Source organism: Fundulus heteroclitus, chromosome 3, assembly GCF_011125445.2.
Source record: "Fundulus heteroclitus isolate FHET01 chromosome 3, MU-UCD_Fhet_4.1, whole genome shotgun sequence".
In the NCBI taxonomy this organism is placed as follows: domain Eukaryota; kingdom Metazoa; phylum Chordata; class Actinopteri; order Cyprinodontiformes; family Fundulidae; genus Fundulus; species Fundulus heteroclitus.
The window spans coordinates 22,512,035-22,528,106 of NC_046363.1; the positions used below are offsets into that span (position 1 = coordinate 22,512,035).

At 40.3% G+C, this 16,072-nt stretch overlaps 1 protein-coding gene across 1 annotated transcript in view; it reads right to left on the minus strand.

Moving 5' to 3' along the window:
• Positions 1-2,240: 2,240 nt before the first annotated feature.
• Positions 2,241-16,072, minus strand: part of itga8 (integrin, alpha 8) — a 67,239-nt gene continuing 53,407 nt past the window's right edge. The window contains exons 22-30 of the mRNA XM_012862692.3: positions 13,494-13,573; positions 12,348-12,428; positions 10,951-11,056; positions 9,686-9,844; positions 5,539-5,655; positions 5,304-5,417; positions 5,091-5,192; positions 4,883-5,005; positions 2,241-3,358 (exon numbers count right to left, since the gene is read on the minus strand). Coding sequence (XP_012718146.2) covers positions 3,269-3,358; positions 4,883-5,005; positions 5,091-5,192; positions 5,304-5,417; positions 5,539-5,655; positions 9,686-9,844; positions 10,951-11,056; positions 12,348-12,428; positions 13,494-13,573 — 972 coding nt within the window. The 3' untranslated portion in view covers positions 2,241-3,268. The remainder of the gene's footprint in view (positions 3,359-4,882; positions 5,006-5,090; positions 5,193-5,303; positions 5,418-5,538; positions 5,656-9,685; positions 9,845-10,950; positions 11,057-12,347; positions 12,429-13,493; positions 13,574-16,072) is intronic.

Genomic DNA, 16,072 nt, shown 5'->3' on the forward strand with positions numbered 1-16,072 from the left:
TGCTTCACCTAAGACGTCTTTCTTTTGCACCAGCTCAAACAACCCAGGAAACGATGGGAGTCAAAGACTTTAACAAATTTTTGTAATCCGGTTTGGTTTGGATGAATCTCTGTGTAAGATGCAGCGTGTCCTATCAGTATCTAGTAAGAACCAATAATGTTCCTTTATTTTCATGGTGTTGAGATTTGCTGTTAAATCCCTACTTCAAATGTTTGATTTAACTTTTTAATCACATATATTCAAGGAAATAAAGAGTCTGAAGAAAAATGCAGCGTGCAGTTTTCCTCAACGACGATTCACCCTGAAGTTAAAAAGGTGTCTTGCAAACTATTGCAAACTTTTTGCCTTTTAGTGTCAATGCAGCCACAAACATTAATGGGAAATCCCATGACAGAGCATTGTGAAGGTGAAGGAAAAATGTTTAAAAAAATTACAAATATAAATGGGAAAGGCGTTGCAAACATTTTGTTTTTATTTAGCTGCAAAGATCCACAGCTCTGGTAAAATAACTAGTTGTGCACTTTCCAAATATGAAGAAGAAAGCCATTGCCCACATGCATAATGCTACGTTTAATGGAAAAAAGACGCAGCACATCACCCTGAACACACCATCCCTACAGCGAAACATGATGGCGGGGTGCATAATGCTGCCATCATCATTGTCAAAGTGTTTGGGGAGTCATGCAGAGAAATACAAAGAAATTCTGAAAACATATCTTAGGTTCACTTTCCGGCGACCTAAACATAAAGCATGAGCTGCAATGAAAGGGTTCAGATCAAAGCGTCTTCATGCGTTAGAACGACCCAGTAAAAACCCAGACCTGTAAATCCAGTTGAAAAGCAGTGTCCTAAACAATGCTTTTCACAAAGTTCAAAGGGTATGAAAACTTTTGCAAGGAGCGACACTTCTGCTCATATTTAGGTTTTGCTCAGAGGGGTTGTGGTTTTGGGAATTTGCAGGAGAAAGATTGCATCTGCTTTGGTCTTTTTTTTTTTTTTAATGCAGTGTTTATTTTGCCACCAGTATGAGTTTGACAAATGTTTCAGTTTAGTTGTACCTGATACTCTCTCCACTTCTACATTGATATTTCTAAGAACAAATATTCCAGAGCATGAACAGTTACACAGCAGAGGCCCATTTCCAGAACCAGCGACACGTTTCTTAATCATTATGAAAAAGGCTTTATATAGATTTAGGATTTCCAAAAAGCTTTCCAATTTGAAGATTTTTTTATATATATATATAAAAAAGGATACTAATTCACAATAAAACTAAACAAAAATACAAAAGCAAACTCATACTTCAATGATATTTGGAAATGTATCTGATAACAGCATATGGTGTTATTTAAACAGTTTATGACATTAAATCTCCTTTATGCAGCAAATGAACAGCATTTGCAATTTTATATGCTACTTTGGGTTTTATACACACAGAGAGCTTTTATTTCTATCACACTGAGAGATTGCATAGGATATAATAGGTAGATAAGTTTTCTTTAAAAAAAAAGACAGCTTTAATAGATGCAGTTCCTGCAAAAGAGGTACAGGCTTGTGCTGTTTCCAACCTGGCGATGTGTGGGAAATGTTCAGATTAAAAAAAGAAGTCAAATGAGCTGTTACATCTATTTTTATCTGTTCTGACAGCAAAGGAAGAAAACTGAATTATTCATCCTGCTCAGAGAAACAAACCTTTGCTTCCATTAAACATTCCTTTAGCACGATAACTCTGCAGCTATTAACAGCTCAACTAATTAAACAAACACAGACTCTTATTTTAAACCGAAAAGGTCCACCACTACTACGAAAAATGGATACATTGATTTTGGAGCTGAAGAGAAAGCTCTCTGCTCATCTATTCTTGCCAGACAAAATTACCACTAAACTTTATTCACCTCAGAGCCACACGGTGGCGCTCTCCTGCTTTTGTCTACTCCTCTGCTTAGTGCAAAGCCAGAAATAAAGATAGCATTCACCCCAGCTCCGTTTGGGGGAGCAAGAGTCCTTCCACTGAGATAAAAAGATCAGTAAGTAATTAAACAAAACTGAAGAGATGTATTAAGACACTCTGATACTGGTACCAGATTTGTATGTATATATATATATATATATATATATATATATATATATATATATATATATATATATATATATATATATATATATATATATATATATATATATATATATATATATACATCCAGGTTTTATTCACCCTTGATGCAAGACATGAAAACCTGTTAAAACCTTGAAATTTTATTTTTAAATTACAGCATTGCTGATGTCCACATTATTTCTTACTGCCTTTCTATAAACCATCAAAAGCGTAAACTGGTGTCTGATGGCTACAAGTTGTTCATAATTACTTATCTTATTAAGAAAAAAATTACCCTTCATGACTGCAAACAAAGCAGTGCAAAGCATCAGCTGTAAAGAGGGGGCCTGTTCCTGCACATAAACCCACAGAGCTGCAACAAGACAATAAGTTATTTATTTTGTAACAGTTTCATCATGTTGCTTTCAGAAATAATAGTTTTCTAACACAACAACCAACCAATCTTACAGTATATACACATACAATGAAGACATGAAGCTCTAAAAAGTAGTGCCAGTGTAACAACAAGCTTCAGCATCACACAACGCCCAAATATTGCACATACATTTATAAATATACAATTTGACTCTGTGCCCTTTTTTACCTTATGCGTGTGGTAGTGTGTTTAGTGAATGTAAATGTGAACTGTATGGTATTTAGCCTGGACTGAATGAAACAGGGAGAAATGAAATCCTGTGAAGGATTATAGACTCATTCACGTCTTGCACACAGATTTGCAGGCATTCACACACACACTCGCATCAAAACTTATTAAAAGCACTTGTGCATAGACCTCAGTTCTCTTTGTGCTGCACAAAAACAAGAAACCCTTATAGTATTGTCCTCTCAACATAATCCACTCGGCCTTTGGTTGTGGTGCTTCATTGCAATGTATAAACAATGGACATGTGTGGGTAATTTAGCCTGACGTGTGTGTTTTGTCCCATTTTGTGTGCTTTGACCTCAGTTGTTCTGGTGCCAGAGTTTGTGGCGCTGCAGTTTTTGCTTTCAGTCAGTTTCTTTAAAACAAAACAAAAAAAAGGTAGAAGACTTCCGTATCGAGGGAATGAAGCTTCCAGCTATTGCAGATCCCAGATCTGATTTAGGTCATTCAGAAGGCGTGCTTTCCTCCTAAACCACAAACTTTCAACCAAGTGCTGTCATTCATCTTCCTCAGGCATCCCCGTTTTGATCAGACGTTAGCTTCTCCTGGTCAGAGACGTCGTCATCCACCGGCGGCCGTGCTCGGTCGAAGAAGCCGCACTGAAGGAGTCGCATTCACAAGTTAATATGTGGCAGGATAATAGAAATACTGTCGCTGAGATGTTTAACATATTGAAATGGAGAACTGTGCAAAGGATTAAAGGTCAGAGTCAATTGGTTTTGACCAATGGTTGCTCTTAGTTGAAGTTTTTCGAAGTTTCTCTTTGGACTTTGGCAGCTTTTACTCCAAATTTCCAGTCTAAGACTGCATGACACCAGGAAACCAAAGCCGTTTGTAGTCATCGTTCTCTACAAATGCGATTAATCCACGTTTCTCCTCACTCTTCTTGTTTTTCCTCAACACAATCTCCCCCACCACTTTCAGTGAGTTTAAGCATCTTTTTTTAAAACAGAAATCTATACCATATTTTGATCAAAGGCAGTGAAAGTACATCCACCTGACCAAATAACTTAATTACATGCAGAGCAATCCCTTTCCCTGGAAATATAATAACTCATCAAATATTGCATCCAAGCAGTCCTTAGATTTAGAGATTACATTTATTGTGCAGCCCCATTTCAGTCTATGATCTGACCAAAAGCCACTTCAACATCAGCCAATTAAATGCTGAGGCATACAAAGCTGAGACACAACTGCAGCCTTCAAACTAAGACCGCGTCACAACGGACACAATGCGGACGGTTTCTGCAGAATCTTGAGATCTTTTTATGGACATGTCATGCTTTGTTGTTTCCAAAATATCTGCAAAGAGGAACCTGATGGCAGTAAAGGCTGCTTATCGATGAGGTGTAGCCCACATGTGCCTGTGTGGATTTCTCATGTCTCCCAAGGCTGGCAGTGATTCATGCAATTTATCATCTCCGCTTTTTGTAATGCAGCCAGTGTGTGCAGGATGTCCTACCACTGTCCTGGCAGCGCCCAGAAGGATCTCACCAAAAAAGGCTGAAATAAACCATCCATGATCATCCTGCCAATACGTACAATGCGATGATCAGTCTTCTTGCATGAGAACATTAGTCTGCACCAGTGTCCCGAGGCTAAGGAGACACGAACACACCTCCAAACTGCAGGTATTGACTGGTTGAACAAAACAAGTTGTGCTCTTCAGCTCACAGTTGAAATGCAAAATGCTGTGATCAAGCTGGCAAACAGAAATGCCGGCATTGTATTTGGTGATGAGGCGAGAAGAAGACAATGTAACAGGATTAGCAGCAGACGAAAGCCACTCTAAGTGGCTAAGAGTAATAAAAAACAGCTCTTTGGTCACGTCCTTACAAGCTTTTTATACAAAAAACCCTTGACTTGGTCTCATTTCTTTAGTTTAATCCGTGAAAAATACAAACGGTTGAGGTTAAGGTAGAAGGACTGAATAGAAAATCTCTAAAAAAGCAGACAAAGTCCAATGAAAAACCTTTTAAAAGCTTCAGGAAGCCTTTCAAGCTATTGAACTAAGACAATGAGAATGTTTCTTGCTTTTTGGTTGCAAAAGCTATAAAAATAAGCATTAGAATAATAAAAAAAAGTTGCACATTACTGTAAAAACTATTGTAAACTTTGTGTACCTTCCACATAGCTAATGTCAGCATTGCCAGTACCAAGAGGCCTAGCAATATGGCCAGGACGATGACCCAGAGAGGAACAGCGAACGACACGTCAGGAGTCTCCCATAACACAAGGGTTCCCATCTGCAGAAAAAGATGCAAATGACGGTCATGTCTCCGTCCACTGGGAACAGACACTAACAGCCATTGTTTATGGTTCTTTTCATACCGAGGTCCTGTGTTGAGGCAGTGTGGAGGGCTGGATACGATAAGGCACGGATATGACCGTGAAGGACACCGTCGAGTTGAGAATGTAGGGGTCGTTACGCCGCTTTGAGACGAAATGCACAATTTAACGGGTGTTAAAATGCTTAAAGCTTAGAACAACAACAAAAAAAGCAACACGGCATTTAAATAATTTCACAAAAGGAAGAATTAGCACCTGTAAAAACGTATGTGCCCAAAGCCTTGATCTGATCTTAACGACGGCGCTCTGGCCTCGATCCAACCGACCAACGACGCACATAATCCTCAGACAGGAGATGTTGGTGCAGTTCTGAATGCGGACAGTGGGAAGAAAGACATGAAGCACCTGCGGACCGCTGAGGAACGCTCTTTCAGCCTGTGCTCCTAAAAAGAGGCACGTGTGTGTGGGAGTGTGCGGGGAGGCGTCTCACCAAGGTCTTACTGCTGTAACTGTCAGCTGTGCTGACAGATCTCTTGCGGCGGCGAGGAGGATCTGTGATGTTCCTCAGGAACCCCAACAGTTCTGGTGTGTCCTGCAGGGAAGAGATCTGAAACAAACAAGGAGCCCGGTAACAGAACGTTAGAGTTTGGGCTTTGAAAGTGAAGAATTAGGTAGTAGCTCACCCGCTACTACCATCTAATGTAGAACAGATTACTGGATCAATGTGTGCTTCTGTGATTTTTTGTCTCTCTTGTTGTGTCTCTGCTCTGTCTTCTCTAACCTCCAGTCGGTCGAGGCAGATGACCGTTCATACTGAGCCCGGTTCTGCCGGAGGTTTTTCCTTCCCGTTAATGGGGAGTTTTTCTTCCCTCTGTCGCTTCATGCTTGCTCAGTATGAGTAATTGCTGCAAAGCCATGTACAATGCAGACGACTCTCCATGTGGCTCTACGGTTCCCCAGGAGTGAATGCTGCTTGTCGGGACTTTGAAGCAATCAACTGGTTTCCCTTATATAGGACATTTTTGACCAATCTGTATAATCTGACCCAATCTGTATAATATGATTGAACTTGATTTTGTAAAGTGCCTTGAGATGACATGTATCATGATTTGGCGCTATATAAATAAAATTGAATTGAATTGAATTGAATCTGGACCGTAAACATAACTATTTTTGTTAGCGTGTCAAACAAGAGCTTTGTTCTTACGGCACAGACGGATCTGTGCCTTGTCTTAGGGGTCTATAAGTTGGACACAACTGTCACAAATACGCAGAGGAGGAAGCAATAAAAAACAATGTTCAAATCTCTTAATATGCGTTTGGTCTTTCTGAGGACAGTTTTCCAATAAAACTCTGTGATTATCACACATCCCTCATTTTACTGCCGTCTGGGCGACACACCATTCAGCCGCTGAAAAGGACACGCAACGCCCGAAGATTCAAATGATGTAATAAAAATCCCACAACATTTCCAGCTGCAGAAACAAGTGCAAAATCTGATCAAAGGGGACGTTTGGTATAAAGTTGGATTTGACGAGATATCAATTTCCCTGGTCACACTGTTACACAGACCGCGAGGAAGGAAAGGCAGGAGAAAATAGCCTGCGTGTCCTCAGGTTTCAGATAACAGAGATGGATTTTATTGTTTTATGCTCGGGAAGCTCAGCTTTTGGAGGCAGGCCAGCGGGAACAGCTTGATTCAATATTTTAATTTAAATATTTGAAAAAGTCAGCACCCCGAGCACACATTGATTATTTTTTCCTCTCAGACCAACTATTTTTGGGAGCGGGACGCCATTTCTTTTCTTCGTCTCCTGCAGCCCTGTGGTTCGAAGCGGAACCACAGGCATTTCCACTAATAAATACGAACATTTTTTGCAGCAGTTGGCTGATTGATAAAAATGACCGAGTTTGCAACATTATCTCAGAAACATGTGTTGGAAGAAGTTTTCAGCCGTAATCAAACTAGTGGACACAAAGAAACCAATAGTTATTTTTTTAAAGTAGTTTACGGATCGGATGACTAGTAATAGAAGCTGTTCCAGCCTCTAAAATAAGCCTGATCCTTTTTCCTTGTTTTAGGGGCTCAGTGAAAAACAACACACAGTGGGAAAGACATTGTATCACACTGTAACAATGAGCCCACATTACATCTCAGGTTGACAAGCACGTGATACCCACCTTATATAAAATAATATTTTATATAAAGCTGGATACAGTGGCTCTCCTACTGTTCTCCAATTTTTGCATTATTTCCACTTTTAACCTTTTATTCTCTCTGTCATTTTGCTCTTCATATTAGGTACACCTGGTCTGGTGCTCTGTTAGCCTTGACACCATCCAGGGTGACGATCATCTGCATTACCCTTCTAACATAGAAAGGACTCCTGGATCAATGTGTGCTTCTGTGCTTTTTGTGTCCCTGCTCTGTTTTCTCTAACCCCCAGTCATTCGAGGCAGATAAGCGTTCACACTGAGCCTGATTCTGCTGGAGGTTTTCTTTCCTGTTAAAGGGGAGTATTCCTCTCCACTATCACTTCATGCATGCTCAGTATGAGGGATTGCTGAAAAGCCATTCGACAATGGAGACGACGACGTCCCTTAGGCTCTATGCTCTTTCATGAGGAGTGAATGCTGCTTGTCAAGACTCGATGCAATCTGCTGGGTTTCCTTAGATAGGAAAATTTTTGACCAATCTGTCTGTCTGCTTTGATTGAATTTGACTTTGTAAAGTGCCTTGAGATGACATGTGTTGTGAATTGGCGCAATAAAAATAAAATGTTATTCAATTGAATTGAATTGCCAACTTACAGTAAGTTTGTGTAAACAGCCCAAAAATAAATTCACCTGTTATTGCAGCAGTAAACTTTCACACAGGAGAATTTAGTAAAATCCAACTTTTGATATCTTCACAAGAAAAGCATGCTGGAATTGCAGTTTTTAACAAAATCGCCGGTGCAACAATTATTTGCACATTTCATATTGTTGGTACAGAAAGGTGACAGAACTTTGGCCATTCTTCTACAAACAGTTTCTAAAGATCACTTTATTTAGTTTAACCCACAGGTTTTATATGATTTAGATCAAAGAACCTGGGACTAACAAGACGACGGAAGAAAGTTGGTTTTGTGTCTGCTGAACCGTTTCTTTTTATTTTAATGACAACTCTTTTTCTGGTAGAGCCGGAGAGATTTTTATTAAAAAGCTTCTCATATTTAAACATATGATGCTATTTACTTTAATAATACTCCCAGGACCTTTGGAAGAGAAACATACCCAATGAATCACAGATCCTCCACCATACCTGACAGTAGGGGTGGGTGATATGAATGTTAAATTATATCTATATAATGTGGTACTATCATGATAGCAATTAAGGAGATGACAAAAGACTATTTACAGCTTTTTGCAGTCTTTTTAAAGTAACTGTGCAGCTATGCCTGCACATCAATTATAGCCTAATACACACAAAAACTGTATAATACAACAACATATTTAATAATGTAACATATAATATATTAAAATTCAATAAAGAATATGTTTCATCAGGACCCTTGTTATATAAAAAAAGTATGACTTTATCGCCAAACTGAACACAGGAACTGCATTTAATTATATTTTTGAATCTACTGACATATGAAAATAGCAAAAATAACAATCCTGACAATGGTGGCATGTTTGGGGTTTTCAGACACCACTAATTAGTATTTATCATTGTCAAGATAAACACAGATTCTTATCATAGTAAGAAACTTTTCACAATAACGATAAAACGATACGATAAAGGCCCTCGCCTGCCTGACAGTAGGCTTGAGTGATATTATATTCATCCTTTGCTTCATGACAAAACCAAATTACAGCATTGGGTTTTCCCAAAAAGCTCAAAGTTGGCCTCATCTAACCAAAGCACACGGTTTCAACTACTGATGTCAGAGGGGTGGTTTTAGGAAACTCCACATGTTTACGTTTGTGAGGGTAGGACAGAAAAGCCTTTTTCAGGCTTGTAGGTAGTGTCTAATGACTGTTATGGAGACCTAGTGAACCCGAGATGCCAATCTCTGCAGCATGTCTGTAAGGACAAGCTTTGACAATTTCCTTTAAATCCCTTACCACCCTGCTCACTGTGTGTGGTCCTCATTCTGCCTTGTTTTGCCACAGTTCCAGTTGCCTAAAAGGCTTAAATCGGAGGCAACCGGATTTTGGCTCAGTTTTTCTTAACAGTTCCAGTTGTTTTAATTGCTTTAACTCTTGTAGTTGCAGGCCGTTTAAGGCGGGTAGCCAATTTTTGTTGTCATTTCCTGATTTATGATGATGGGGGAGGAGGGTTTAAGTGTGCCTTAGATTATTTTATTTAAACATTATTGTTTCATAACATCATGTTTCATAACATTGTCCCACTACATTTTTTTTTCTAAAACTTTCTAAAATACTGGCTAGTAATGAAGAACCTGTGGAATGAATAAGAAAGCAGGCAACCAAAAATAAAATCCAACTTAAATGTGTAAAGGTCCAGGGGTTTAATGTAATGCAGGTTTATGCATATACATTAATTCCTGTTACAGAAGGTATAACCATAAGTCCACAAGTTTTGCTTTTGGAGAACATGTCCACATGCACGAGCGAGGGAACGTTGATACCTGGAGGCCATGTGGGTTGAGGCTGGTGTTTGTCCGGCAGCTAATTGGACCATCGGTTTGAATCTCCATGGCGTACAGCAGGTTCTCATCACGGAAGCGGGCAGGCCAGCCGACCTGAAGCTCAGCCCGCCCAATACTGCTGGGACCAGAGTTATGGAGCTGGAGAGGGAGAACGAGAGAGAGAGAGAGCAACAAAAACAGAGAGCTGTCAGGATTTTACCGTCTTCTGCCCGATTAGCGGGTCTCATGTGGCCGGGGCTGTAATCAGGTTATCATAACTGTGGTATGATGAGACAGGCCACCTGTGTTTTCATGTAGATAATACTAATGCAGCCTTGAGTCTCTGGGGATTGAAACGCAAGACAAGTAAAACCTTCATTAGGTTTATCATTGAAACTAGAGGGAATGAATCATCAGCCAAAATCAGCCATCAATCTAATAAATCCTCTTTTTACCGTATTCATCTCTCCCCGATACGCATCCCACCCCCATCACCCCCCTCTACCCTATAATATACTGAAGCAAGTCATCCAAACAGGACATGATCCTGTTGCTGCGGGGCAGGAATTCTTAAAAGAGGAAAAAAAAAAAAAAACCCTCAGTGCTCTCTAACTAGAAGCAGCTGCCCACTGGGAAAAGTACCACAAATGAAAATCATTATTAGCTGCAGGACAGGCCAGACAATGCTGCACTCGGGTTCAATGAAGCTGCCCGCCATTTAAACCAAAAAGAAATCAGCACAGACGGACGATGGTGTGCTGCAATCCATCTGCTTTTCTCACCCCTCCTACCTTTTTTTTTTTGGTCATTCTCTCAGGAATCTAAATTTGCTTACGAGACTCACTCTTCTGTGCGTCTGTCCTCCCTCCTTCATTACCTCGCTCCTTATTCCCTTCTGTTTCTCTTCCTTCTCACTCCTTCCTGCCCTCAGAGCAGTAATTACTGCCGAGCTGGAGACCTTTGATCAGCCACATCTTAATTCTTTATAGAGCCACTGGTTTTACTGTGACTCTGTTTAAATGTTGCCGTTTCCTTCACCCTGAAGAGTTCTCGCCTCCTTTTACCCCGAAACTTTGCACACCTATTTTATTCCATCCCTTTTCCTTTTTCATTACCAAAATCAAGGGACAAGGGCAGCAGAGTTTAATGTGCTCCACCTCACCCCACGCCACACCTTTCCACTTAATTTCATAAAAACAGGCCAGATAGTTTTTAGCTGCTTTTTCTGACTGATAGACCCAGTTGTATTTTCAGCTGAAACGTACCTCATAGATGTGCGTTACTTGTGGACCAACGTCGTCCTCTTTAACAGGTTTCTCTTTGGGTTCCCAATTTGGGAAAGGCAGCACCACCTGAGAGGGATGAGACACTCTGCAAGGAGCAGAAACCAGATCGGAAAGGTTGATCAGACGTAAGAACACATTTTTTTTCTATTAAAAAATGGACTCCGATGTTCAGATGTTATTTACTTATTATTTACTGTTCCTTCCATCCATCCATCCATCCATCCATCCATCCATCCATCCATCCATCCATCCATCCATCCATCCATCCATCCATCCATCCATCCATCCATCCATCCATCCATCCATCCATCCATCATAAACAAAGCCTGACCTATCTCCAGCAGACAGGTCACCAGCACCATCATAGGACAAGACAATACAGAGACAAACAGGCCAGAAAAAAAACTATGCATGCACACACGCATGTGTTTGGAGGGTGTGAGGAAGCTGGAGTACCTGAAGAGAACCTAGAACATGCAAACTCCATGCAGAGTTGCTGCAAGGAAAATGTATATATTTCTATTCCAAAGGTGCAGGGTTGCCCCCACTGTATTACAGGTGAATTTTAATCTGCAGAATATAAAATTATTAAGCTCTTGCCATTTTGCAAACAGATTTCATGATGTTTTTTTTTCAGGTTAAAAACTACATTTAAATGACATTGGAGAAGTATTATGAGTCTGACTGCTTTTCACTGTTTGTGACCATCAGGACAGAGAACAATTCACATGAGAGAGGCGCATGATGTCCACGTGCAACTTCTGACATAACATATCTGACGTCAGTTTTCAAATAGTATACACTGATTCTTATTCTGACTCTTGTTATGGTAACATTTGTAGAGTTTAAGATGAAATGACCTTAGTGGACAAAACATGTTGCTAAGCATGTTGGTTGCATGTTGCACGGTCATGCAATTGAGCTTTTTAAGCCACGCTGCACGATCAAGGCCAATTACCTCCTTTCAACTGGAAATATTAATGGGAAGTAAAATCACTGTCGTGTTTTACAACAACAGTAACTTAAAACCAACCGAAATGTCCCTGTTGAAGCACAACAGTCCACAGGACAAACAGAGCGTCATGTCCTCCTCCCGCGTCTTCGCATCGCTCCTTGGTTTGTGTGCACAACTGACCACACCCAAACAACGGCATGACAGGCGCAAGGCTTTGAAAAGGCTTTGTAAGCATCAGTAGAGAGAAGCTGACAAATAACCCCATGTGTGTATGCTTGGTTTGAATCAATGTCAATAAATACGTGCTGTTGTGTAGACATCCAAACATCTTAAAAGCAGAAAGCACTTTCCGAAAACAACCAAAAACTGAAAGCAGATCAGCTGCGACGGTGGGGAAGTGTGGACCGACATGCAGACTCACCCGCGCAAATCCAGCTGAGCGCTGGCAGCGATGGTCAGGTTCAAACTGACCAGGTTGCTTTCAGAGCTGTCCTTGTTGGAGCTGTGGAGAGAATCACCAACACTTTATTATAACTACCTAAACATTCTTTTAAAACTACGTCTAATACACAAACTTCAATTTGTAACGGTCAATAACAGCACAGCCTTCCTAAAGACATATGTTTGTCAAATGATGCAATGGAAACAAGGTGAATTTTTGAAGGTACAACCCAGACAAGAGGGTGGAAACAAACTCACAAATGACAAATCTTCATCATCTTTATGGCCTGACTAGATAGATAGATAGATAGATAGATAGATAGATAGATAGATAGATAGATAGATAGATAGATAGATAGATAGATAGATAGATAGATAGATAGATAGATAGATAGATAGATAGATAGATAGATAGATAAAATACAACAGAGGTTGTGGCTGTGTTCCTAATCAAGAGAAATCACAAGCGCCAACAGGAAAATTATATCACTCACGCATTCAAAGTGATTTTAAATTAAATGCTAATATAAAAGGTTCTGGGACGGCCTGACCTCAGTCCAATTGGACATGCTTGGACTGTCCTCAAAAGCCAGGCCAGTGACAGGGAGCCATTCAGTTTAAAAGCGACGACAAGAGAAATATACAGTCACAATTGATGCAACATTCATTCCTTTGATGAGTGCATGTAAAGTTTTCACCAGGGCTGTGTGTCTTTCAGTTTATATTTTCATCTTATTTATTATGCATCAAGCTGCTGCTTTACTGTCATTTAAAATGGCAATAAACTCAAGAAGAACTTGATGAAAATGATATATTTATAACGATATATTATATAACAATATTTAGCTAACTCCTTGAAAACGTCCCTTTGTGAATAACTGCATGCACTGATGACAAATGGTGCAAACTGGTGCAACAAAGCCAACGATTGGCATTTTGTTCCCCCCGTCTGTCTGCAGCTCCTTCGGGCCATCTGTCTCTCTCCCTTCCTGTGGCCAGCCACATGAGACCGCAGACAGACCGTTGACGGTGTCGGCACGGACCGGGGACACATTTACACGGATCGCAGGGAAGACAAACAGATCCTTGTGCACGTGTCGTGTGCGTGAGCTCGCGATTGTGTCACCTGCGGATCTGTAGCTCAAAGCTGACGTTCGGTCCGGAGTCCTCCAACCTTTGGACCGAGAACCTCAAACCAACGGACAGCTGTTCGGGCACATCAAGAACCCCAGAGAGAGAAAAAAAAAAGAGAGAACGTGTTAAAATCCCATGACGACAGAATGAGGAGGGAACCTATGGGAAGATGGGGAGGAATTAGATGCATGTGTACTTCAAAGGCAGCGCTGAACAGACACTAAAGTCCACGTAACTTGAGCCCCCTCCTGTTACTTCATAGTCACAATATCTGGATTGTGTGTGCGTGTGTTGATAACAGCAAGTTTCCTAAATCTGACAAAAGCCAGACTACAGACACATACTTAAAAACCACAGTCAAGTTCCTTGTCTCTCCTCTGTTTAAATCCCCCTGTCCTCCGGGCTAACGCGAAACACGTGGAGGCTTCGGCGCGCCATGCACTGCTGCGCCGCGCGCCTATTTACATGCGCATGTGATCTCTGTTGAAAAACAGGTCGAGCCCCCCGGTCCAGGGGGGGGGGGGGAGGGGGGGGGGGCGAAATGACAACAAGCAGACTTGTATTAAGAACTTCAAGAGCTGCGTCTCCAGGGGGTGAGGGGCTACAAAGTAAGGCTTGCTTCGCAGGACATGCTGGGGAGAGTCGGAAGGGGAAAAGCCTGGCGAGGAAGATCTAAGGAGGCACTAAACGTATCTGAGGAGGATGAGTGAGAGGGGAAAATCAAGGCCAACACAGACAAGGCTGATACCAGTTCAGTCAGTGGCCAGAAGTTTTGTTTGTTCGACGAACTGCGCCTCTTCACAAAGGAAATAATCAAAACAGCCCATTATAACTCTCTCAAATAGCTTGCAGTTGTCATATCCGTCATATCCTAGGTGTAGTAAAACAAAGTGCTTCTGCGTTTGGCTATAGTCGTCCTGTGGCTACACAGCTTTGGCTCGGTGGGTTTAGATGTAATGCAAAAAACACAATGATTCTTTAGAGCAACTGTGGGAGAAGTGGTTTAAGGCAGCGGTTTGAGAACTTCTTTGGGCTTATTTTGGTACTTTTTTTGTCTCTCTTGCAATGTTGGCAGCATAAGAAATAAAAAGGGTCTTTGTATAGCTTGTTATAAAACGTTGTACCCTAGGTGAGTGGCTATGGGTAAATTTACCTTCTTCACAAACTTGCATATTTAAAGGATTAAATGTGACTGAAGTTATTGAAAAGGCCTAGATGTGATTCATCGAAATCTGTCTGTGTTTTGATCAAGAAACCGTTTAAATCTCTGTAACACTTAAAAGCAGGACAAAAATGTTAAGATTTTCATCCTAATTCAAAACCCCATGTCCACATTTATTTTATTTTATACCCTCTGGTATAGTGTCCTCATTAATGTTTTACACATAATGACAAAGCAGGTAGATTTAAGTAGATTTAGTGGAAAAACATTCAGTTTTGGAATACGCATTCACTGTTTGTCCTAAACTAATTCTATTTCATACTACTAGTAAACCGTTTTGTACCCATATGCTTTACCATATAGTTACATTATAATTTTATTGGAAGTTAAGTATTTTGATGCCGTATGGACATGGATAAACAGAAATGCAAAAACGTATGTATAATTTGATTATTTTCTGTAAATCTTTTTTGGATTACATGCATTCTGATGCATCTTCTTTATAAAACATCACATTGGAAGATGTGTTTATTTTCTACTCGAAAGAATCGGGCATGACGTATTTAACACATAGCAATAATAACTAATCCATCCTTCAGATAACCATAGACATTGCATAGCTTTGGCAGCAAAAGGAACCGTTTAAAGATTCAACATTAACACCTTACATTTTAGAACATGAAATCAGGTGAGTTATATTGACTGTGAATCTACTATTCTTTAATGATGTGTTTAAAGCCTTAAGGTATCAGAGCATAATGAAGTGAGACGGTTGTATGAATGCAGCCGCAGCTCCTGTGGGATCTGGCCTATAGTGTTCTGGACTATAAGGGTTTCAGGATCACAGCCAGCAACGGCTACCCCGTTTTGACTGATCTTATAACAGGACTGCAGAATAAACATGTCCAATTAACGCAGGCTTCACTTGGCAACTCAAAGGTATGTTTGCATGTTGATTTGTGCCATTGCTAAAGAAGACCTTCAACAGGTCTAGTTGAGTCCATACCTCATTGTGTTAGGAATCTTTTAGTAAAAAACCAACTCCTTAACTTATCGCTGCTTAGTGTACAAAGTAGGGAAAGTGGAGTTAAAAGTTGTTTGGATAAAATTTTCCCAAAACCTTTTTTTTTAAGGCCTTTCAATATTTTTTTAAACTTTTTTATATTTCGTGCAAGTTTAATCAGACGAATGTGTGTTTTTGGTTAACGCAACTAAAGTCATTCAGAAATAAAAAAGGACCGTAAAACTGGAGAAATGAACCACAGCTGTCGCTTCACAAAAGGAAAAAAAAAAAGCTCATAATTTCCAAGAGGATATTGTGGCCCATCTCTTATTTCTTTCCGATTTTGTTCTTAATGTAATGCCTTCAATTTAGTCCTTTACTCAGATACCACAGACAATGCCAGATG